At 40.2% G+C, this 24,461-nt stretch overlaps 1 protein-coding gene across 1 annotated transcript in view; it reads left to right on the top strand.

The window, feature by feature from the left end:
• The window catches only part of GALNT17 (polypeptide N-acetylgalactosaminyltransferase 17), a 449,443-nt gene that overhangs the window by 399,846 nt on the left and 25,136 nt on the right, over nucleotides 1–24,461 (top strand). The window contains exons 7-9 of the mRNA XM_074189333.1: nucleotides 15,508–15,693; nucleotides 19,110–19,247; nucleotides 21,517–21,612. Of these exons, the coding sequence (XP_074045434.1) occupies nucleotides 15,508–15,693; nucleotides 19,110–19,247; nucleotides 21,517–21,612 (420 nt within the window). The remainder of the gene's footprint in view (nucleotides 1–15,507; nucleotides 15,694–19,109; nucleotides 19,248–21,516; nucleotides 21,613–24,461) is intronic.

Raw genomic sequence — 24,461 nt, 5'->3', positions numbered from 1 at the left:
TTTAAAGGCATTATTCTGAAGTTGGCTTCACACACACATACACACACAAAAAACAGACATCATAAAAAAATAGCAGTTCTGTAGAATCAAAGATGGGAGCTGGCCTGTAAACATGCATTGTGGCCACATGAGTTCCTTATATTTGCATCCTTCCAGGTTGGTTCCCTGGCTCCATTTGCTCACCATATATAATTGCCCCACTTATAATACTCATGTACTATATCTACTTCCCACTGAAACCATATGGGACAATGAGCTCTAGGAAATTCTGCCATTACTTTTATTACAATGCCATTTCATTAAATGTACTAAGTATAACCACTGACTGCCTAGTAAAAATAAACACATCAGTAGGAGCTCATGAGCTGTAGTATAGAGTGTACTCACAAAATACATAGAACCTAAGGGGCCTAGATATGATGTGGGCAGTAGGCGGTCCTCTGGGAGCTATACAATATGTGTTCACAGTTTGGGGTTTTCACACAGACTTGTGATTTCATCCACGTACTTCCTTTACCAATAAAAATCAATTCATTCTCTGAAGCATCGTCTTGGAGGCTTGAACTCAGATCTCCCTGACTCTAGGGCCACTTCTATCCATTGCACCATGCTGCCCCTCTATCTTCATCATCCTATAAAATGTGTGCCAAGAAATTCCCTTGACAAGGTAGAATCAATCATTGCCATAATCCTGGATTCTGTATCTCTGTTGACATTTGAGTTCTCTATTTTAACCAGGTTGTTTCTGTAAGAAATGGCTGTTGTCTTCATCAGAGGCTATTAGCACATTAAAAAAGCATTTCAGCCTTGAGAGCAAGAGAACAAACACAAATGCATTTTATCATGTTGGCAGGCTCCACACTTCTGGCTTTGATGGGTGAGTAAGATAAACTCTGAATTATCAGTCACAAGCCAATTATTTCTCCCCAAATAACTTTCCAGCTCCACTGAGGTGCTTTGCCACTCAGCAGTGAATTATTGAATTTGGCATCTATCATTCACAACCTCTGTTCCATGATGGTACTGGTGGGTGAGCTATCTAGCCCCTCTTCTGGCTCATTTGACTTATTCAAGAAACTATAGACAAGTCATAATTAGTAACTGTTTTTGAGACATTAAAGTTATACTCTCTCCTGAAACTAGATTTAATTTATATCATCAATTGAGTTTCTCTTAAGCATCTGCTATATTTCTGGCATTGGAGATAGAGTTACAAAAGTGAGCCAGTTCCTGCCCTCAAGAAGCTTACATTCTGTTTTGTACAGTCCTCAATCTAGGAAGATGGCACTCAGTAGATTATTTGAATATATGCATTGAATTATTTTCTGGTTGTTGAGGTAATTGACATATATTTTGACCTTGACTTACATGTTAAGACTCTAACTTATTTTCTATCAAGGACACCTTTGACAAACTGCTGAAGTCTATGGCACCCTTCTCAGAGTAATGACTTTCGATGTATAAGATTATAAGGGAAATCTATATGTGGAAATAGAGTTAATCAAAATATCAAAAATATCATGAAGAACAATCAAAATTAAATATATTTTTAAGTTAATGGACTTCAAATTAAGAATTTCAGTTATAAATGTCCATGTTGTCTTCCCATTGGATTGTAAGTCCCTTGTGGACAAGGGTTGTTTGACAATGAGTCACCCATGCTCTGTCACTCTTTAGTGAGTCAACAGCTACAAGGTTGAGTTTGGGAACAGATATGAATCCAGCATTTTATCACAGAATCAGTTACTAGCTCTAAAATAGAGTTCAGTCTTCCATTTCTCCATTCCATGGAGAAAACCATGGTCTGGAAGATCAAATTTCTACTGAGGCCCTCATAGGCAACGCAGAGCTGAGCTGCCATTTAAACTGGCAGTATAGTGGGGAGAGTGTCAAACTTGGAGTCAGTTAGAAATCCAGCCTGAAGTCCTTAGTAGCTATGTGACCCTGGACAGTCACTTAACCCTGTTTATCGCAGCTCCTCACCTGTTAAATGAGCTGGAGAATGAAATAGCAAACCACTCCTGTATCTCTGCCAAGAAAATCTCTAAACTGGATCACAAGGAATTGGACGTAACTCAAACAATTGAACAATCACCACCAGGACACCCTCTGATTCAAAATCCACCGCTCTTCTGATCCTAGATCCATGATGCTTCTCTTGTCTGACCCACAGGAACATTGGTCTTTGCCAGCTCCCAATTATGTATGGACCAAAGAGATTGGAAAATTGGCATCAGCCTGGGGGACCATTCCATCTTGGTATTCAAGTGGACAAATGGCATTTCCCTTCCTTTTCTCTGACATCTTCCGTCTTCTGTTAGAGCTGTTGATGCTCAGAGAAATGGTTCAAAACACAGTGGCATGTGGGAGATGAACAAAGACAAGTCAGGAGTCCGAAGAATCCATCCCTGGGAACCCAAGAGCTAAACTCATCACTAAGAGAATCCGGGCAAACTCGACCGTGCAGAGGCGATCAAAGTGCTCATTTTTGCAATTCTGACTTTGGAGAAACGTTCCTTGCTCTTTGGTGAGCAAATAAAGGTGCTCGTCAGAATCTGAGATAACAATTGGGCTATGAAAGATGAAAGTTGATCCCATATTCCAGATCCCTTGTTCAATTTAAGTCTGCAAACTCTTTATTTCAAATATATTATGTATTGGATGGTGGGAATGCAGAGGAAAAAATAGAAGCTTCCCACCCCCACCCCTCACATACACATATATCATATCCTATAGCTCTTACCCTCAAAGAGATTATATTTAGGAGGGGAGTATAATATGAATACTATACACCAAATAATTTATCAATTGAATATCTTATACATACTAGTTGTATACTCTGGACAAAGCCTTTAGCCTCCCAATCTGCCCTTTGGGGCATTTTTAGATGCTTTGAGAACATGTCTCATTTATTTCTTGTTTGGAGATTAACAAAAGACTGCCCGTGTATTATCAGCAATCCTCATGGAGGCGATTTCATCGCCATTCCATCCACCTTTGTACAGTGGACATTATATCTGGAAGTGCTTTCCAAGACTCCAAGTCAGAAGGTGTCATTCTGCACTGGAGATTTCCTCTGCCAATAATTCTCAAAGTGTGGTGCAGAGGCTGAAAGGAATCCATTAGGTCAAAACCATATACATAATAATATGAAGATATTTTAATTTCTAATATGGTAGATATCAATAGATATAACCCACATAAATAAAAAATCTTTGGGATTTCCAATAAATTTGTTTTCTGATCTCTGCTAATTATTGAGTGTAAAAAGTTTTGCAATCACCAGTAAATTTATTTTTTTTATCTCCACCAATTTTTAAGAATATAAAAGGATTCTCAGACTAATAAATTTGAGAACTGAGGACCTGTAGCAAGATAATGACAGTCCCATCTTCTCTTCCCCATATACACACACACACACACACACACACACACACAGAGCTGCAGAATAATACAAAGCAGTTTCAGATGCTAGAGAACACTATTCCAAAAGGATGAGATGAGGAGTGTGCATCCAAAGATGGTGTCTGCCTGCACAAAGGTGTGAAGGCAAGAGGTAGAATGCCCTATATTGGGATTGCTAGATGGATCGCCCAATGGCAGCCTTCAAACAAGATATAAATGAAAATCATTCTGAGCCTCAAAGCACATGCATATGACAATAAGTGTGGAACAGTGTAAAGAGCCCCAGTAATGAAGTCAGAGGTCCTGAGTTCACATCCAGGCTCTCTCATCATATCTCCTTGGGCAAGTCACTTCCCTGGGACCCAATTTGCTCCTCTCTAAAATGAGGCAATGAACTGGATGGCCTATGGGTGTGTGTGTTGGGGGGGGGGGTCTTTCCAGATCTAGATCTGTGATCTTATGAGTCAGCTGGATTAATTCCAGTGGTTCTAGATGCTCCACCCAAGGATACAAATAGCAAACCAATAATCTACCGGAAGGTTTTGAAATTGCCCTTATTCCGATGCAAGAAGGATCAGCCTCTTCAGAGCATGCCCCTGACTCTATTTCCATAGGGAGTTGGGAAATATTTTATTCTGAAAAGGAGTATACCCCTCATTGCAGTCTAAAACCCATCATATTTTTCCTTGCTACACATGTGAGTCCTTTAAAAAATATAAAAGAAAGAAAGAGAGAGAGAGAGAGAGAGAGAGAGAGAAAGAGAGAGAGAAAGAAAGAAAGAAAGAAAGAAAGAAAGAAAGAAAGAAAGAAAGAAAGAAAGAAAGAAAGAAAATAATGAACAGATTTTAAGTTTGACTTGTTTCAGTGGGATAGGATTTAGTTGGTTCTCCAGATAAAGGCCAGAATGGAATTGGGAATGAACAGCTTGTTAATGGCAGAAGATGCTGTTTTACCTACAGCCAACCAGTTCAAATTTATCCAAGGTTATTTTTTTAAAGGATGATTTGCATCCAATATATATAATACCTTTCTGCTCACAACTCCAAGCACCTTCCATCTGTCAGACCATTTATCCTCATGATGTCGTTTTAAATTGATTGAAAATGTGGGAAGGGGTGGGGGAGGGTGGGGGAGTGGGAGAGAGAGGAAGGACAGGATGGATTGCTTTCTTATCCATTTTCGGGCCTCTCTAGGGGATGTTGGAAAAATTGGGAGCAGGAGAAAGGAATAGCATCTACCAAGAGAGCTGGAACTAACTGGCATCCGTCTGCCTGGCAGATTGTGCCAACAGAGGCAGAGGAGGGAGCTAATGATGGGATCAGGGGAGGCTCCCCGACTGGATGTCTATCAGGGGCTCAAGTATAAGGCTGTGAAATGGCATTCACAGAGCCACCAGAACCAGAACAAACCACAGCTCAGCATCTGCAGCAGGTGATGTCAATCTGGATGCCCGCTGGACCTGGGCTAGGTGACAGACAGGAGGGGTTGGTCAAAGCAAATGCCCTTTTGGAGTCAGACTGCTGTCTCCTTTCTGTAGCATCAGAGAATAGGTGGAGAGAGAGGCTCTTTCCACAATCCCTGGGTAAGAGGCAGGGTGGCCTAGTAGAGACAGACGAGGGGGGAAAAGAGAGAGAAACAGAGACAGAGACAGGGACAGAAAGAGACACACACAGAGAGAGACACACACACAAAGACAAAGACAGCGAGACAGAGATAGAGACAGACAGAGAGGGAGAGAGAGACAGAGAGACAGAGAGAGACAGAGAGACAAAGACCCAGAGAGACAGACAGACAGAGAGAGAGACACACAGAGAGAGACAGACAGAGGGACAGAGATAGAGACAGAGCTGGGTTCTGGAGCCCACAAGATCTGGGATTACACTTACACACTGGCTGTATGACTTGGAACAATCTCTGTGATCTAGGTAGCTTTCTAAAATCATAAGATACAAAGAAGGGGGGCGGCTAGGTGGCGCAGTGAATAGAGCAGCGGCCCTGGAATCAGGAGTACCTGAGTTCAAATCCAGCCTCAGACACTTAATAATTACCTGTGTGGCCTTGGGCAAGCCACTTACCCCACTGCCTTGCAAAAACCTAAAAACAAAACAAAAAAGATACAAAGAAGGCACCCATCTGAATTAGGGGACAAAGTCTCTCCACCTCACCCCAGGAATTATCTGTACCAATGAAATCACAGCCCCAGAGCTTATACCTAGCTTTGAATGGTAGTAGAATCAACTGTTAGATCTGGAGGTTAGGCCCAAACAGATAAGGGTGTTAACACCATCTTCTCCTTTCTTTATTTAACTCCACTGGCCTAGAAGGGCTTCTGGGTCAACAAAACTGGTTTAGAATATCAGAAACGCTACTTGTTAAAAATAAGCTCTTGTTAATGGCTGTGTTCAGGTCCTATCTACTCCCTCCCTCCCTCCCTCCCTCCCTCCCTCCCTTCCTTCCTTCCTTCCTTCCTTCCTTCCTTCCTTCCTTCCTTCCTTCCTTCCTTCCTTCCTTCCTTCCTTCCTTCCTTCCTTCCTTCCATCCTTCCTTCCTTCCTTCCTTCCTTCCTTCCTACCTTCCTTCCTCCCTCCCTCCCTCTCTCCCTCTTTCCCTCCAATATAAGCCGAGTCTAGGACCCCCATTACCCTTCCTATAATCATCAGTCAGGTGCAGGCCAGGATCTGAGCTGACCAGATTATGAGTCAGAATATGAGCAGACCTCTTCATGCCCTGATTCTTGGCTGCTGGTGTCCTCTGTCGGATCCTGCTGAGTGTCCCTTTGTCATTGGCCCTGTTCTTAGTCCAAATAACTGACTTTTTAGCTCAGGACATACACTAATGGCAACTTCTTTGTTCTATAGCATCTAATGACAAGAAAGAAGATGGAGAAGTCTCCAAGGCTGAAATATATTCCTCAGGAATTTAAGGCTAAGACTAGTAAAATCTAGTGTTTGGCTTTCTGATCCAGAGAGACCAATTGTGGGCATGGGTGAGTTTCTGGACCACTGAGAATAGGTACTGTTATGAAGAGGAACCATCCCATTGGGTTTGGGTAAGATGGGAATTGGGGGTGATGGTTGAGCCACCTCCTCCTGTCCACCCAAGGCAGGCCAGAGCTACCCAACCACTCATTCATGCCACACCATTCAAGCCTTTCTTCATTGGGCAGTTCCATGTATGACTTTTGGGTTTGATGGGGCCACTAGTCATATCCCATCCTCCAAAAACAATCTTCTCTCTCAAACAGATGAAAAACAGTCCCCTCTAGAAGCCCTCCTCCCTATTCTCTCCTTGGCACCCTGGCCCAGGAAACTTCTCTCCTCCTTCCTCCAATACTAGAGTTAGAACCTAGAATCCATATTTTGCAAATCATTTCAAGAAGTGACTCCCACTGTCTTTATGAATCCTGTAAGTCAGAGATAAACAGCAGTCAGGACCAATCCACTAGTAGGTAACTCTGCCTCCTCCAGGTTTCAAGCTGGTACCTACTTCTTCCTTCAACCTCCTATTCTCCCTCAGTTTCCTGGCATCAACCATTCTGTTTCTCTTTATTAAGCCAGAGTTCAGAGAACAGACCATAACTATGATGATGATGATGATGATGATGATGATGATAAGTGGTACCTGTTGAACACATTATATTTGCGATAACCAAGTGTGCTTAAAACCTTCAATTTTACAGTCAAATGAACTGGGCATCAGGAGACACAATCTCTTTCTCTTGCTGACAAGTTGGCAGGATGACCTTGGAAAAGTCACCTTACTTTCAGTATCTCAATTCCCTCATCTGTAAAATAGGGGAGATGGGGTGGAACAAGTTATTGCTATGGTCCTTTCCAGAATTGATATTCTAGGGTTCCTTAACTACCTACCCTTCTCATCTTTGCCTTTTTTAATAACAAGCTTCATTCAAGGTCAACCCAGTTCAACGTCATCTCTCACGAGATGACTTCTCTCTAGACCAGACTATCTTGGGAGATTTGTTCAAATCTAAGCAAAGCAGAATGGGCAGCATCGAGAATGCTCTACTGAGAATCAATGAACCTTTAAAGGATCCTTCAATTCTTGTCATTGCTTCTTCCTACGTGAGCTTGGTTAAAACACAATTTTCTGAGCCTCCATTTTCTCATCTATAAGGAGGGAGGGAATGGACTAGATGACCCCCCCTAATCAACTAGGAGACAAAATGAATTTAAAAAAACAACCTAGAGTCAGGAAGATCTGAATTCAAATTTAGCCTCAGACATTTTTCAGCTGGATGATCCTGGATAAGTCACTTAACCTGTATCTACCTCAATTTCCTCAATGGTAAAATGACATTTAAAACCCCTTCAATCTCCAAATTTACTACCCAGATCAAAACCTGTGCTGTTAAAATCCTGGTATCCTCTGCCTATGTCTACTAGTATTGGCAAACAATCAAGTTGGTTTGGCATGACTTATTATGGGCTGGTTCTATTTCTTTTGCTTAGTCTTTCTGAACTGTTTACTCCTCTGTTCTAACATTCTTCTTGGGATTGTCACCAGTCAGTCATTTCCATAATCCTCCATTTTTTTCCTCCCTGAAAATAAGAATGAAATTTGCCAATCTTGATTCTTCTGACATTTCTTTTCTTTCCCAATAGCCACTCACAGATACCTGAGTGGTTCCCTAATCATATCTCTGAGTTCATTTAGCAGCCCTCTTCACTGGCTTCTGGAAATTCGAACTCTCTTAAGACTTCTAAGAAAGTACCTTATTGCCATTGGCTTGCTTGCCTTGGCCTTATGTTCCCTCTTAATCACATTCCATCTTAACCACTTTTCCAAGGTTAAAATCGTCTCCTTGCTACAGAAAACAGAAGCACCCTAGGAGTCAAGTAGTTCCATTTCTCTGCTGTCATCTGACACATTACACCAGACACCCTTCCTTCCACCTCCAAACTTCCTTTGCACTCTATGCTATTGCACTTTCTTCATCTTATTTCACTTTGGGTTTGATCTTCCTTTTTCCTTAGTTTTAACTTTAATGGATATCTTTTGTCTTTATAGTTTCACTTTTAAATATACACATCTCTTTCATTCAGCCAATTGTACCAAAAAATAAGAAAGAACAAGGGGGGAACAAATAGCCCAGCAAAACTAGCCAACACATCTGAGCTCAACAGTATTAGAAGGAAAAGAGGTACATTTTTCTCATTTCTTTTTTTAGGAACAAACTCAATCGTTGCCATTTCACAGCCCTGTTTTGTTGTTGTATTGCTGTTGCTCAGTCAATCGACCAGAATTTATTAAATACTTGCTGAATGTCAGACACTGGGTAGAGAACTGAATATGCAAAAAAGGAAAAGAAAAACAAAATTAAAAGTAATCCCTTAACTGAAGAAACTTCCATTTGAATAGGGGAGAAAACATAAAAATAATCGGATAGACACATGGAGGGTAGAAAGAAGACAATTGGAGATGGGAAAGTTCTAACAGCTAGAGAACCAGGAAAAAATATCGTGCAGAAGATGGAATTTGAACTGAGTTTTGGATGGAACCAGGGAAGCCAGGAGGCAGAAATGAGGGGAGAGAGAGAGGGGGCAGTCTAGGTCTGGGGGACCAACAGTGCATTGGGAGATGGGAGATGAAGTATTAGGTATAGGGAAGAGCAAGTATTCCAATAGACTTAGGTCATAGACTGCATGAAAGAAATCCAAGTGTCAGAAGATTTGAAAAGGTCATTTTGTAAAGGACTTGAAATGTGCCAAAAAATCTTTATATTTGATCCTGGAGGTGGTAGGGATCTTTGTTGTTGTTGAGTCATTTTTCAATCATATTTGAACCTTCATGACTTCATTTCTTGGCAAAGACATTAAATTGGTGTGCCATTTCCTTCTCCAGCTTATTTAACAGCTTAGGAAACTGAGGCAAACAGGGTCCTATAGCTAGTGTCTGAGGCCAGAAAGATGAGTCTTCATGATTCCAAGCCCATTGAGCTATGCATTCTAGTAACCTCCTAATTGCCCCAGTGGGCATCTACTGAAGTTTATTTTTTTTTAGTTTTTTTCGCAAGGCAATGGGGTTAAGTGACTTGCCCAAAGTCACATAGCTAGGTAATTATTAAGTGTCTGAGGCCAGATTTGAACTCAGGTCCTCCTGACTCCAGGGCCAGTGCTCTATCCACTGTGCCACCTAGCTGCCCCTATCTATTGAAGTTTATTGAGCAGGGCAGGATGATGACATAGTCACCTTGGCTCTAGGAAAACCATTTGGCATCTGAATGAAGGACTGATTGAGACAGGAACACTAATTAGAAGGCTATTGCACCCATTCAGATAAAAAATGATGGCACTGAACTAGACGGTGGTTGTGTGTATGTGAGTTTTGTATGTGTATGTGTGTGTGTGTGTGTGTGTGTGTGTGTGTGTAAAAGAAAGATTTATATACGTATGTGAATAATGATAAGATCATCATGTACCAATTACATGGGCTGAGTGAGAGCAAGAAGTTGAAGATAACATTGCTGGTTGGCTTGAAGGGTGATGGCGCTCTCTCCAACAGTTGAGAAGTTCATGGGAGAGAAGGGTTCTGGGGAAAAATTAACAAATTCACTTTTGGACATGTTGAAATGAGAAACCTAAGGGACATTCAACAGCTAGGGGGTACCACAATGAAGAAAATACTGGGCCTGAAATCAAAAGAACCTAAATTCAGACACAGTCTTAGAAATTTACTTAGTTGTATGACCTTGGGCATGTCACTTCACCTTGTTTGCCTCACTTTCTTCATTGGTAAAATGAGCTGGAGGAGGAAATGGCCAACCACTCCAGTGTCTCTGCCAAGAAAACCCCAAATGGGATCAAAGAGAGAACAACTGAAACATGACTCAGCAGCCATTCAGTTTGAAATGTCTATATTCTGCTTTTGTTCTTTGAACTAGAAAAGTGTCATCCATACCTTCCATCTGGGTAGATACTCAGTCATGAACCCACATAATGGTAATTCTCCTATTTCTCTCTTCTCTTATCCTCAAATATTTTTATGATACTTTTGCTCTCTTGTTTATAGATTTCATACTGATGTGTGTCCATATGCACACACATACATATATGTATACATGTTATTTATTTGATGTATATCACATGCATATTATATGTATACATATTACACACACACACACACACACATATATATATATATATATCTTGAGATATAGACAGATAGATCTTGAAATATGGCACTATTTTCACCATTTTCTATTATCTTTGTTCATTTTTGCTTTTTAAAGTAGGCCATACCAATAACATTCTAGGCATTTCTATACAAAACTAAAATAATCCTTCAATTCATCGGGGAGAAAATAAGCAACAGTGGTATTTTGGCATTGGGTACAACAAAAGATTACTCCTATGTGATTGTTGGCTTAATGCTAGCATAAGAACATAATCCCAGAAATGTGGCATTGGGCCAATGCCATGGCAAGTTCCAAGTTCCAGGTGGTTTGATTAAAAAAAGGAGGATGAAGGTCCCCATTAGGAGAAGGCAGATGGGCAGAGAACCTCACCGAGATGAGCTAGAGCTTCCCACTCCCTGCCCATCTGTCAGAGACCTGACTTATTATATAGTCACCAGGCAGGTATTAAAGTGGAAAGATCCTTGGGGCGCAAAGATTGCATTTATTTGGCCGAGCATTTCATTTTGACTAATTTGGTGCCAAAGTATTTGCCATTTCCTGCTGATTCCTAACCCCACACATTATGGTTGATATGTGTGGGGGATGCGATGGGATGGGGTGGTGGTAGAGTTTCACTGGGGGCGTGGGGAGGGAGAGAAAGAAAGAGGATGTGAACACCAATTTTGGGAAACCTTAGAAGAGACTTAAAATCATTTTTTTCTCCCAAGCATGTAGCTGTGCCAACATATCCCAAGATGCTTTAGGCTCCCATCTAATCCTCCAGAAAGGTATCCAGGCACTTTGGGGGTTGGATAAACAGAATTAAACCTATTAAACAGATAGATCACTGCCGTTTGCCTGATAGCTTCCTGCCATCACTCTAACCATCCATAGCAGAAGAGAGCACAGCTGTAATTACAGCTGCCCAGCACCACCTTCCTCCAATGCAAGAGGCAAAAGAAATGTTAACAGATTGGGTGATGAATGCCAGCTGGGAGAATGATAACAGTGTCTCCCCTCTCCCCCAATTCGACATAAATAATTCTAATTGTCTCTGGGCTTGTTTTCAGTTTATTCTTCTGATTCCAATGTTAAACTGAAGAAGGGAAGGTTGTCAAATTAATAGAGGGCAAGCTTCCCACCCCACTAGACATAACTGATTTTCTCCATCAATACAGACCCATCCAAAGGCTGCTAAATGTTTCTGTCTTCATATTTCCAGTGGTGTTTGATGTATTATCTAATTGTAAAATGTGATGACAGTAGCTTTGGAATATTATAGTTTGATTTATTATGTGAAAAGGAAGGAGGAAGAGAGAAATAGACATAAAAGAAAGGGAGGAGAAAGAAAGAAAAAAAGAAATAAGGTGGCAGGGAGAGTGGGAAGGAGGGAGGGAGGGAAAAGAAAAACTAAACAAGGAAGGAAAGAAGAAAGGAGGGAAGAGTGAGAAAAGAAGGGAGAGGAAAGAAAGGAAGGAAGAAAAAAGAGCAAAAGAAGAGATAAGAAAGAGAGAAGGAATATGGAGGCAAGGAAGAGAGAAAGGAAGAAGAAAGAATGGCAAAAAGAAAGGAAAGGAATAAAGAAGAAATGAGAGACAAGGAAAGACGAGGGGGAGGTGGCAGTAGGGTAGGGAACAGAAACATATTGGAGAATTTCTGGATTTGAATCCTAGCTCTGTCACTTAATTCCCATATGACTGGGCCTCCTGAGCCATAGTTGATTCATCTATACAAAGAGAGGGAGAAACTCTAGATTCCTTCTAAGATTCCTTCAGTTCTCAATGGAAACACTCTAAGAGAGCCCAGAGTATTTAATTTTTACTCTTGTATCCCCAGGATCTAGCATATAGCTGGTGTTTAATGATTGATTGGTTGATTATATGAGCCTGGAAAGAGATCTGTAGGAAAAAGGAAGAGAAGAAGAAAGGAATCTAAGATGTCATAGAAAGTTATGGAAGTTTTTAATTATATATCTGTTGAACCCATTTCACAAATGCAAGATGGTGAATGTCAAAAAAAAAAGCTATTTTCCTCCATTTGAAAGCAGTCTGATTTCTCCCTGCCTCAGGTCTCAGCTATCAAGTCAAGAGGCCTGGGGGTTGAAAGCATAGGTACTGATCAGGAGAAGGATACCTTAATGGACTTTTGTAAATTAAGCCCCTAAACCCTCAGACCCTTCAGACCCTGTATATAACTTATCCACATTTCCTTATATCTTATGCTTATGCACTCTGTACCTGTTTCCTTATCTGTAAAATGGATGTTGGATTTTATGGCCTTTAAAAACCTAACTTCCAGATCTAAATTTCTAATGCTGTGATGCTTTCTAGAAGACCATCAACCCAGTGCCCTGTAAGACTTCTTGTTCCTTTACTACTTTATTACTTTGTGCCTTACTTCCTTACTTGTTCCTTTACTACTTTATTACTTCCTTTACTCAGGTACCATCACAGTGCCTCTCCTCCCCTCTCCTCCCCCCCTCTCCTCCCCTCCCCCCTCCCCCCCTCCCCCTCCTCCCCTCCCCTCTCCTCCCCTCCCTCCCCTCTCCTCCCCTCCCCCCTCCCCCTCCTCCCCTCCCTCCCCTCTCCTCCCCTCCCCCTCCTCCCCTCCCCTCTCCTCCCCTCCCTCCCCTCTCCTCCCCTCCCCTCTCCTCCCCTCCCCCTCCTCCCCTCCCCTCTCCTCCCCCTCCCCTCCCCTCTCCTCCCCTCCCCTCTCCTCCCCTCCCTCCCCTCTCCTCCCCTCCTCCTCCTCCCCTCCCCTCTCCTCCCCTCCCCTTCCTCCCCTCCCCTTCCCTCCCCCTCCCCTCCTCTCCTCTCCCCTCTCCTCTTCCCTCCCCTCCCCTCGACTTTTGGTTCTCCTAAAATTAAGAAAAGAACTATGGGAAACTGGGGGTGGGGTACAATAAATGTTTCAACTACTATTCCTCCCAGTGTCTGTATTGATAAGTTTTAGTAAACTGCTTTTTTTCTTCCTTTAAATATATACTATATATGACTACATTTCTATTTTATAAATGTAATATATTTAAGACACATTTTATAATTAACATAATGTTTCATAATATTAATGCTATTATATATTCTGTGTTACAAATTGCTGTGGTTGTTTAGTAGTTTTTTCAGTTATGTCTGTCTCTTCTTGACCCCATTTGGGGCTTTCTTGGCAAAGATACTGGACTGGTTTGCTATTTATTTCTTCGGCTCATTTTCCAGGTAAGAAAAACAGGAGAATAGAGTGATCCCAATTGGGATCACACAGCTAGTCAGTGTTGGAGGCCAGATTTGAAGTCAGAAAGATAAGTCTTCCTGAATTCCAGACCTGGCCCTCTATTCACTGCCCTTTATTTTGCAAATAGAACAGAGAATAGATTTCTATTTTATAAATATAACTATAATATATTGTATTTTTATAAACATAATGTACTTACTTTATAGACTTTTATTTAACATTCTATGAAAAAGGGAGATGAAAAGGAGATTTTTTAAAATAAAGATAATGTAAAACAATTAAAGCCCTAAAAATTAAACAGGCCTTTCATTCTTCTGAAATCCATAATTCTCAGCTATTTTGTATTTCTTGAGAATATGAGTCCAATAGTGATGAGCATTTATAACAGGTGGCAGCTTGGAATATAAGATGAATTGGCCATGGGGTTCCAAGACATCACTCTCTTTTCACTCATGTGGGCTTGAACCATTGGCCAATCTAGACTGACTGGAATAGCCCAATGAAACTCAGAACTCTTAAACTCAAAACTTCCAACCTTAGCCTAATAGCTGGGATTATATCGCCATACCTGGATAGCAGTTCATTTGAAAATAAAATGAAGGTTTTAGTGCTCTGTAAACTCAGTCTATGCCAGACGTATAATGTAATATAATATCCAAACTCCTGCAAAAGATATTTAGGAACATCCCTTCAACTCATATATGGACCACACACACAAGGCTACCCCTTGTTTAAGGTCCTTATTCAGTCTGAATCCATTTGAAACCATAGCTCATGAGCCCCCATTAGTGTATTTATTTTTCCAATCATCCAGGGGATATGATTAGTTCAATGTAAAGACATTCAGTGAAATACTATAGAATGAAAAAGAGAAATAACAGGTCTGTACCTGCACTCCCACAGACATGGTGTGTAATCTACCAAAAATCAGTAGTAAAATTGGTCATTATCTAAAGAACACATGTGGAGTAAAACAGAGAGGGAACACACATGGCAAAGAATGCACATATAGCATATATGTGTAGTTAGGCACTCACTTGGTATGATAGTCCATGCTTCCAATGCTGGCAGTCTCCCAACATTTTCTGGTGTCATCAAGTTGTTCTTCTGGGGCCTTCTGCTATCAGTCTCACATAGAATTACCATATCTTTTGAGCATGTGCTTGATGTGTCATAACTACTGGCGATATGGGCATGATTTGAAGTCCCTGCCAGGTATTCCTCCTTGCTGCTCTGGCATGGTTTATGCTTGCTAGGTCTCTCCTGAACTTGAAGTCCCTGCTAATGTGGATCCTTGGGCATGAACTCATTGAATCTCTCCTTCTCCCAGCTCTAGGCTTCTGGAAAGGTTAGCACCTTCTTCATTAGAGGACAATTGCTGCCACTGCTCTTTTAGTATAAACAGATGTCTTAACACACTCAGTCAATGGACTAGGAAAATACCCTAGTGAATATTCCTTTCTTTGGAAAAAGAAAATGTATGCTAAAGAAAATGTCTGTACCAGAAGCCTGGTATATTGTAGTTCATAGAGTGCTAGACTTTGAATCAAGAAGATTTGGGTTCAAATCCTACCTCAGACACTTTACTGGGTGAGCGTGAGCAAATCACTTAGCTCCTGTCTGCCTCAGTTTCCTCATCTGTAAAATAAATTCAGTGACTTATAAGGTCCCTTTCAGCTTCTGAAATGCAGAAAACCCCTTAGATTGATAGCTGTGTTCCTTTTCTGTCCTCTTTCCAGGTGTGGCTCTGTGGTGGCAGTATGGAGGTCCTTCCCTGTTCCCGAGTGGCCCACATAGAGAGGAAAAAGAAGCCCTACAATAATAATATCGGTTTCTACACCAAGAGGAATGCTCTGCGCGTGGCTGAGGTCTGGATGGATGATTACAAGTCCCACGTGTACATTGCCTGGAACCTGCCCCTGGAGGTATGAGCTAAGCATCCTTCGATGCATGTCTCAGTCAGAACCCAAAGAACTGATCACAGTAGGACAAGGAGTCCTGGTGGATAAGGACTCCCCAAACATATTTCCTATAATCAAATTGCTCTAGTTCCTAGCTTATCTGTTCCTAATATACATTTTTTCTTCCTTCCTTCCTCCCTTCCTCCCTCCCTCCCTCCCTCCCTTCCTTCCTTCCTTCCTTCCTTCCTTCCTTCCTTCCTTCCTTCCTTCCCTCATTATTCTATTTTCAGTCAATCAGTAAGCATTTATTAAATACTTATTATGCATTATGCATTGTGCCAAAATGCTGGGGGTACAAAAAGGGACAAATGACAGTTCTTGTCCACAAGGAATTTATATCCATTGGGGGAGACAACGTGCAAACAAATAAATGCAAAGAAAACTGTGTACAGAATTGGTAAGTATTCACAGAGGAAAGGCAAATTTTATTGATGCCTTTTACTTTTATACCAGGTTACTTCTTATCCCTCCTCTCCCAACTGATCTGCCTCCTACTACATAAAGTCCCTGGAGTCAGAAAACTCGAGTTCAAATCCTTCTACTGACACTTACTACTCGGGTGAGCCTGAGCACTTTCCTGAGGACCATTTAGTCCAGTCCCTAGATTTTTCAGATCTGAAAATGGAGACTTAGGGAACCAAAGGTCCCACAGGTGGTCAAGTGGTAGAGCCAGGGTTCAAACTCTGGTCTGTGAACCCCAACCTCTCAGTTTATATTGAACCACACCACTGGTGAGAGTGAAGAACTGATGTTGTTTTCTTTAATAAATTCCAGAGAATTTGTGTATAAAGAAATTTGCTCTTTGATATTTCTATACAGCTTAAAAACATTTTCAACCTAATTTCCTATGCCATCTTGCTGGATCCTCATCCCCTTCCTCCCCCTGCACCTGTGCCTTGTGAAATGAGGCATTGAAAGATCATGTTGGCCAGTCCATTGCCTCATGAACCATCTTCACTCTATAATCCTACATTTTTGTGAATTTCCAACTATTCTCAGGATCATGTGTGTTTGTGTGTGTGTATGTGCATTGTTTATATCTATGTGTTGATATGCATGTTGTCTGTGTATGTACTTGTGTTTTTCTATATACTTGTGTGTGCATATATAGTATTTTGTATTTGTGCATGTATGTGTGTGTTTGGGGAGCTGGAAATAATTTCATAGCAGCCCAAATTTATTTAGAACTTTACAATTTACAAAACAGTTTTCTACAGCAATCCTGCAGGCTGATAATGCAAAGTAGCATTATTTACATCTTATAAGTGAGGAAATTGAGGGTTATGAAGGTATACTGACTGCTCTTGGAGATACCATGATTCAGTAGAAAACCACTGATCTTAGTTAAAATCCCTGGGCAAATGACTTCACATTTCTGGGCCTCAGTTTCCCCTTTTGTACATCAAAAGGATTGTACTCGATAGACTGTAATATACCTTCCACCCCTAAATTTCAGTTCCCATAGAACATGGATATTTGAATAGCCATTTTGTTTTATTATAAAATGGACTATGTCTATGTAGCTAAAATAATCTAGAAATTTCTGGATCTCCAAGAGAACTTTGAAAGGGGGAAAAAAAAGCCCAGGAAACAAAAAAAGACAGATTATTCTAAAATAGCTAGCATAAAATTAAAATCTCTGGTTGGTTTCTCTCTAAAAATTAGTAGTGTTGAAAAAGCCCATTCTGTCTTTACTGTTGCCAAAAATTTAATGGAATAGTTTGAACCATCTTCTCCGCCTTCCAGACACTGGCATATCTGTCATCTCTGGGCCTCCAGGGACATTTGTATTTCCTATGATCCAGAGCAACCTTAGCAGTGTCTGTTGTTTCATATTTTGGATGTCTGATTTTTACCTCTGCACATAGAAGCCCATTAACTCTTCATTTTGGTAAAATCCAAGTGAATAATTCATTAGAAGATCATTATGAGCTTTGTAATGGAAAATTACCCTCCTTTCTGCATATAATAAACTTCAGGAAAGACAGAATTGGGAATAAGGGAAGGTGAGGTATGGGGGTAGGCGTTAGTTCACACACCTGTAACAAAGAGATCAGCAAAGTAGCTACAGCCTTCTCTTGTCTTGCCTCTATGAAATCATTATATGAATAATTATACCTGGTGGTTAGAGAAAGAAATGTGGAGGATGAGTCATTGAGAATAAAGAGAAACACTATCACCCGGCTGGTTCACAATGTATGAGTGAGATGTCCTGGACCATGAGCAGGAAGGTATGTTGTTCTCTAAAGGGGCTTCACATGAATGGAGTTGATGACCCCAAATGAACTGGAATAGGCTTAGTGGGGAGAGGACAAGGCTGGGGCACATGGTACCCATCAGCAGGTATGTGAAAAGCTGTCCTGTGAAAGGAACTGGACTTTTTCTGGTGACTGCAGGGGCAGAACCAAGAATAACTACAAGTTTCAAAGGGAAAAATGTAGGCTTGCTATCAGGAAAAACCTCCTGATGACTAGAACTATCTTTAAAAGGAAGGCGTCGGCACTGGGAGGTGGTGAACTTCCCCTCAGTGGAAGAAGGCAAGGAAAGACTGAATGATCATCAGGCAAGAATGGCAAACAGAGGGTTCTTTTTCATGTGTGTGTATATATATATATGTATATACATATATATACATATGTGTATATATATATATATATATATTGGATTCATAAACCTCTAAAGTTTCTGCCCACAATGATATTCTAAGAACTATCTGAGTCCTAGGAGCATTCTTTGAGCATCTAGACTAGAAGAACCTTAAAAAAGTCACAGTTGAGTCCCTGTTATTTGAAGGATAAGGAACCAGAGGTTCAGAGGAACCAGGAGATCATAAGTCTAGATTTGGAAGGAACCTCAGATGCCATCTTGTCTGACTCCATCATATTACAGATGAGGAAAATGATGCCAAGGGATGTTAAGTGTGTTGTCCAAGTCAAGTTGGGCTATACCAAGCTAGGATGTGAATCTAGATATTTTCTAAGCTTCCTAAGAGCTATGAGGCAGAGACTGTGATGATAGTCAATGCTTTTCTCAAGTTAAGCACTTTGGAGCTCTCTTCCATTTCCAAATCTATGATTTTTCCATCCTGTTATTGCTGTTCTGCGCTTTCTACCTTTTAAAAATTTGTTTCCACTTCTTTTATGGTTTTTCCTCTCTTTCTCCTTTGTTCGAATTCCTTTCACAACACGAATAATATGGAGATATGTTAAACATGATTATACACATACAACTTTTCCCAGATTGTTTGCCACCATGGAGAGGGGGGAGGATGGTAGAAAAGTGTGGAACTCATAAATTTGCGAATGGATGAATGTGGAAAACTACCTTTGCATGTAATTGGAATAATAAAATAAGATTTCATTTAAAAAAATTGTTTTCAGAATCCAGGAATAGACATCGGTGATGTCTCAGAAAGGAGAGCTTTAAGGAAAAGGTTGAAGTGTAAGAACTTCCAGTGGTACCTGGACCATGTTTACCCTGAGATGAGAAGATACAATAACACTATTGCTTATGGGGAGGTGAGTATTACTATGAATCACGACAGTGATCATGGGATGCATGGCACCTGATGCTTGGGTCACTTATCATGACTTGGAATCCCCATTACCTATGCAGTGTTAGGTCATGACAAGGAACAGTCATCAGAAAAATGTAAACAAAGGAATCAGTAAAGGAAGAAATAAAAAAATGAATGAATAAATGAATTAAAGCAATTAGAACTTCCTCCATGTTGATCAATGCACCATCTCTGGCCTCAGACTGCCAAATTAGTATCATCAATGAAGAGCTATGATTTAACTTGGGAATTGATTTAGTATCCACGAAATTATGGAAACCTCAAGAAATATGAATTTATTGAGATTCAGAGACCTTTTTATACTATAAGGACAGGTGACTCTCCTAGATGTCTTCTTAGACTGGGAATAAGGTCTGGGTAAAAGTTAGATAAAGTTTAAGAATCAAAAAGGCTGCTTCTGAAGTATGCTGTCCATGTCCTGGCAAAGAGAAGTTGGACTTATAATACAGAATAAGGTGTCTCTTTTTTTGGACATGTCCAATATAGGAATTTGTTTTATTCAACTATGCATGCTCATTATAAGTACTTTGTTTTTCTTTATTTTATTTCTTTACAAGGCAATGGGGTTAAGTGACTTACCCAAGGTCACACAGCTAGGGAATTATTGAGTGTCTGAGGGCAAATTTGAACTCAGGTCCTCCTGACTCCAGGGTCGGTGCTCTATCCACTGCACAACCTAGCTGCCCCCTTTATTTTTTTTTTCAATAAGACAAGAGAAGTGGGAGGGAGGGAAAATAGATTTTTGTTCAGTGGAAAAAATTAACTTTTAAAAACAAAGTTCAAGAATTAGTGATATTTCTCTTCTACAATCTGAATACCTGCCATTAATTCAGCATGACCCATCACCTCTCATGGCATTTTCTTTCCCCCATGTTCTCAGGGTCCCATATAAACCTATGCTTCCATGCTCTGGAGTTCCCACTATTGCCAAAACCTACCCTATGTACTATCCTGTCATGGCCCATCTGGGTGCTTGAGATCATCCCACCATCTCCTGTTTCATATTCATATAAGGACTGATGATGTTTAAGGTTTCTAAGATTTTTCTTTGAATATCATCTTGCCCCTTATCTCATCCTTCTCTAGATGTAATTATTAGACCATATGCAGGTCAGTTAGGGAAAGATGGTAGAAGGAACAGGGCACCTTTCCAATCATATCCTGGTCTTGTGATTATCCTATTCTTTGTAGGATCTCAGTGTTTGCTCTCCCTTAATACCTCTTCTTCATTACTGGGCAAGACGCGTCCATCCTTACTGAAATGGGCCAACTCAGCCACTTAGAAATCATACTGGTGACTCTGAGCTTGTTGGCACCTAGATCTCCAGCTAAGAGGCCCACAAAATTACTGGACAGAATCAGAATTTAAAACCATAGACTTAAGGGTTCATGGAGACCATCAAAATCCAGCCCTACATTTTACAGATAAGGTTACAGATGAGTTATTTGCCCACATCACACTGCAAGCAGGTGACAAAGGGAAGATGGGAATTCTGGTCTCCCTCTCTAAGGATGAAGATTAAGGCACAAGGGGTGTGCAAATGTGGTAGTTTAACATTTCCCAAATTACTATAACTATATTATTACTTCTATATAATTATTATAATAGATAGTATACTGCTATATAATAAACAATATATAAAATATGCTGTATAATTTACTAGCATATAATTACTATAATATATAGTAAACTACTAGATAATATACAATATGTATAATATAATATATATAATATACTACTACATAATTATCATACTATATAGTATACTACTCTATAATGTATAAAATATCAAAATATAATATAACAGTGTCTAATATCCTAGAATATAATTGCTACAATACATAGTAAACTGCTATATAATATACAATATATAAAATATAATTCATTACATACTACTATATAATCACTACATATAACATACAATAAAATATAATATAATATGGAAAATATATATTGTACTTGTATATAATTACTATAATATGATTATCTCAGAAGGGATCTTAGAAATCATCTAACAGTCACTCAACTAACAGTAATTCACATAGAACCTACATGAATGTAATGAGCTGAGAGGAGGTTATATTTCTGACTCCATGAAAAGGGATTGAACAAACCACATCCTCATGGTAGAGAAATGCCAGCGTGCTGATGTGAAGGAAAATCTGCTTGATGAGGGTTAACATGAGTTGGTTTGTTTCTGTTCCAACAGCTTCGCAACAACAAGGCTAAAGATGTCTGCTTGGACCAGGGGCCTCAGGAGAACCACACTGCAATCCTCTATCCCTGCCATGGCTGGGGACCTCAGGTTAGAAAAGATGTTTCATGTTCAAAGGGAAAAACAAGTCTGCTGATCTTTCATGACTTCCTAGAACATAGAACAAAGGAATAAGGAGCTCCTTTGGAGAACAGGCTGGGATGCTTTGGTGATGAATAGCATTTATATAATTGTCCTTTTAATTTCCTTTTTATGAAGATTTGGAGGTGGGGGGATGTCAGAGAAGGAAAGACTGAAACCACTGAAATGAGAAAAAATAGGAAGGAGGTGATGTGGAAAGTTAGGGCTCACAAATGGACTAGGGGTTTGGTCAATGATTAAGAAATGTTGGTAAGACTCAGACACAGAATGCTTTTTGAGGGTAGAACTATTTTGTCTCTATGTATCTCCATTATTACCTAGCATACAAAATAAATATTTGATGAGTTGAATAGTTGAGGCTGATTCTCATGGGGCAACTGGGTTCCAGACATTGGAGCCCTATGAACCTTGATCTGTTGGGGGTTTGAAGGACCAGACAGATGGTTTCCCACTCATTTAGTTTCCTTAGTAAGTATATTATTGACTGTCTCAATGTGGCAACTGCATTTATGAATAAGGATCAAAATGAAGAAATTTAACACAATAAAGACAGTCTCATTAAGGGCTCACCACATATTTGAATAATCAAATGCCTGCTACTTGTCTTCAGAGGCCTCTGCTTTTTTTAGTGACTCAGAAAATGGATTTTAAAAAATCTTCCCAGAGGCAGTGGAGATGCTGGTCCAGGCTTCTGTCTGTGTTCAGTGGATTTGGGGGAAGAGAAGCATTTCCTAAGCTTCTCAGGATACTTGGAGGCCCTAGTGACTGTCTACAGAAAGAGTAGGCTGCAAAGTTCCCAGGCATGTTTCCATTTCTGAAAAGCCCCTGTAGCTCAGAAACCTTCTATCTAAGCCCATCCTGTAGCTCCTCTGCCTCTTTATCCTCCATCAAAATAGTATAACCTTGGCCTGGGACTTCTTTCAGATTATATATAATTTCCAAAGAACTTCATTTCATCTCCTTTGATCTTATGAATCACTCTGGGAAGTGTTTGCTCTTTTTATCCCCACTTTACAATGGAGGAAACTGAGTCTGAAAAAGATGAAAGACTTGCTTAGGATTACAAAGCTAGTAAATGTGGAAGACGAAATTGAAATTCAAGCCTTCCTGACTCTAATTGCAACCCACTTTTTCCACAATTGCTATCTAACTGCCTCCCAGATGACGGATGCTGGACACATCAATGAGATTCGCTATTAACCTCAATGACTGATAATGACTTCCCATTCTCTCTCTCTCTCTCTCTCTCTCTCTCTCTCTCTCTCTCTCTCTCTCTCTCTCTCTCTCTCTCTCTCCCAGGGAACATGTATCTATTCTAATAGGGCCTCCAAGCACGACTGGGGATTATTTGAGGAAGGGAGGACTAGGAGCTTCTTGTGTTCATTGAATTCCCCCCATGCAGGTGGCTTTTCACAGGACTCTCATGTCTAGACCTTGCCCTGTCTGCTCCCCAGAAGCAATCCTATAATCCAGAGCAACCTAACCAATGTCCAAATGGGTCTGAGTCCTCAAAAAGTTTACAGTTTTTTTGGAAGATGTAATATAGATGGGTAACTACAGCATATACATATAGAACCTCTCCATTTGTTGCACACTTGCAATAAGAGGCTATATTCCTCAACCAATCCTTTAGGGTCCTGTCAATCAAGTCCAAAAAGCTGTCTGAAAATATTCTAGTAAGAACCTATTCCCAACATCTGAGGATTTGGAATGAATAAGAGGGAGTCACAGTTTCTTATTGTTTGTTTTTTAAGATAAAAAAATATTAATATCTTTTGTTTTTGCTAGAAAGTCATCATTCAAAACAAATAATAAGAATGAAAAATGGGTGGGGGGAGAAGGCAATTTGGTAAAACTAATTCATTAACTAGTCTGACGTATATGCAATTTTCCACACTCATTGTTCCTCACTTCTACACAAAATGGGAATGGCGGATATTTTCTCATTTCTTTTTTAGGCCAACTTTGGTCATTTTAATTGCCGAGTGTTTTGTCATTTAGGTAATGTTCAACTCTTTGTGACTCCCCCATTTGGGGTTTTCTTGGCAAAGACATTGAAGTAGCTTGCCTTTTCCTTTTCCAGTTCATTTTTGCAAATGAGGAAACTGAGATGAACACAGTTAAGTGACTTGTTCAGGATCATACAGCTAGAAAGTATCTGAGGCCAGATTTGAGCTCAGGACTCCCTGACCTTAGGTTCAGTGTTCTATCTACTGCACTATCTACCAGTCTTCAGTTTTATTTTTTGTTGTGATCGTTCTTATTAATATAATCAATAATATAGATATTATTTTCCTGGATCTAGTTATTTCACTCTGCATCCGTTCATTGAGTCTTCCATTGCTTCTCTGAATTCTTCAGATCCATTCTTCCTTAGAATCCAGATAGAGCTCATTACATGCATTCATGGATCACAATTTGTTTAGCACTTCCTCAGGTGATGGGTTACTCCTTTGCTTCTTGCTCTTTGCTACTCAAAAAAGATGGTTTTCTAATGAGATGACAGTGGGTTTGTTGGACAGAATTCTGTGTGAATAACAATACTGAGAAGGGGTCATCCCTGCTGAAGAGAGCTACCTAACTCAATGTATCTTGACTGGCCAGTTGGAAACCACTCTGATTTTTGAAGGGAAAAAAAACCAAAAACCTGTATCTAACTTGGAAGGGCCTGTTACTGTTTTCATTACAAGTCTGATTTCTGTCTCAATCCAGTCATATAAAGGGATGAGCTGCCCTCATTTCCAGGGTTTAAATACATCGATCCTATCCATATATCACCAATTGGCAATTCCTAGTTG

The sequence above is a fragment of the Macrotis lagotis genome, chromosome 5 (genome assembly GCF_037893015.1).
Source record: "Macrotis lagotis isolate mMagLag1 chromosome 5, bilby.v1.9.chrom.fasta, whole genome shotgun sequence".
NCBI classification, from domain to species: Eukaryota; Metazoa; Chordata; class Mammalia; order Peramelemorphia; family Peramelidae; genus Macrotis; species Macrotis lagotis.
The sequence above is the reverse complement of the archived record's forward strand: the minus strand, read 5'-3'. Positions and strand labels throughout refer to the sequence as shown.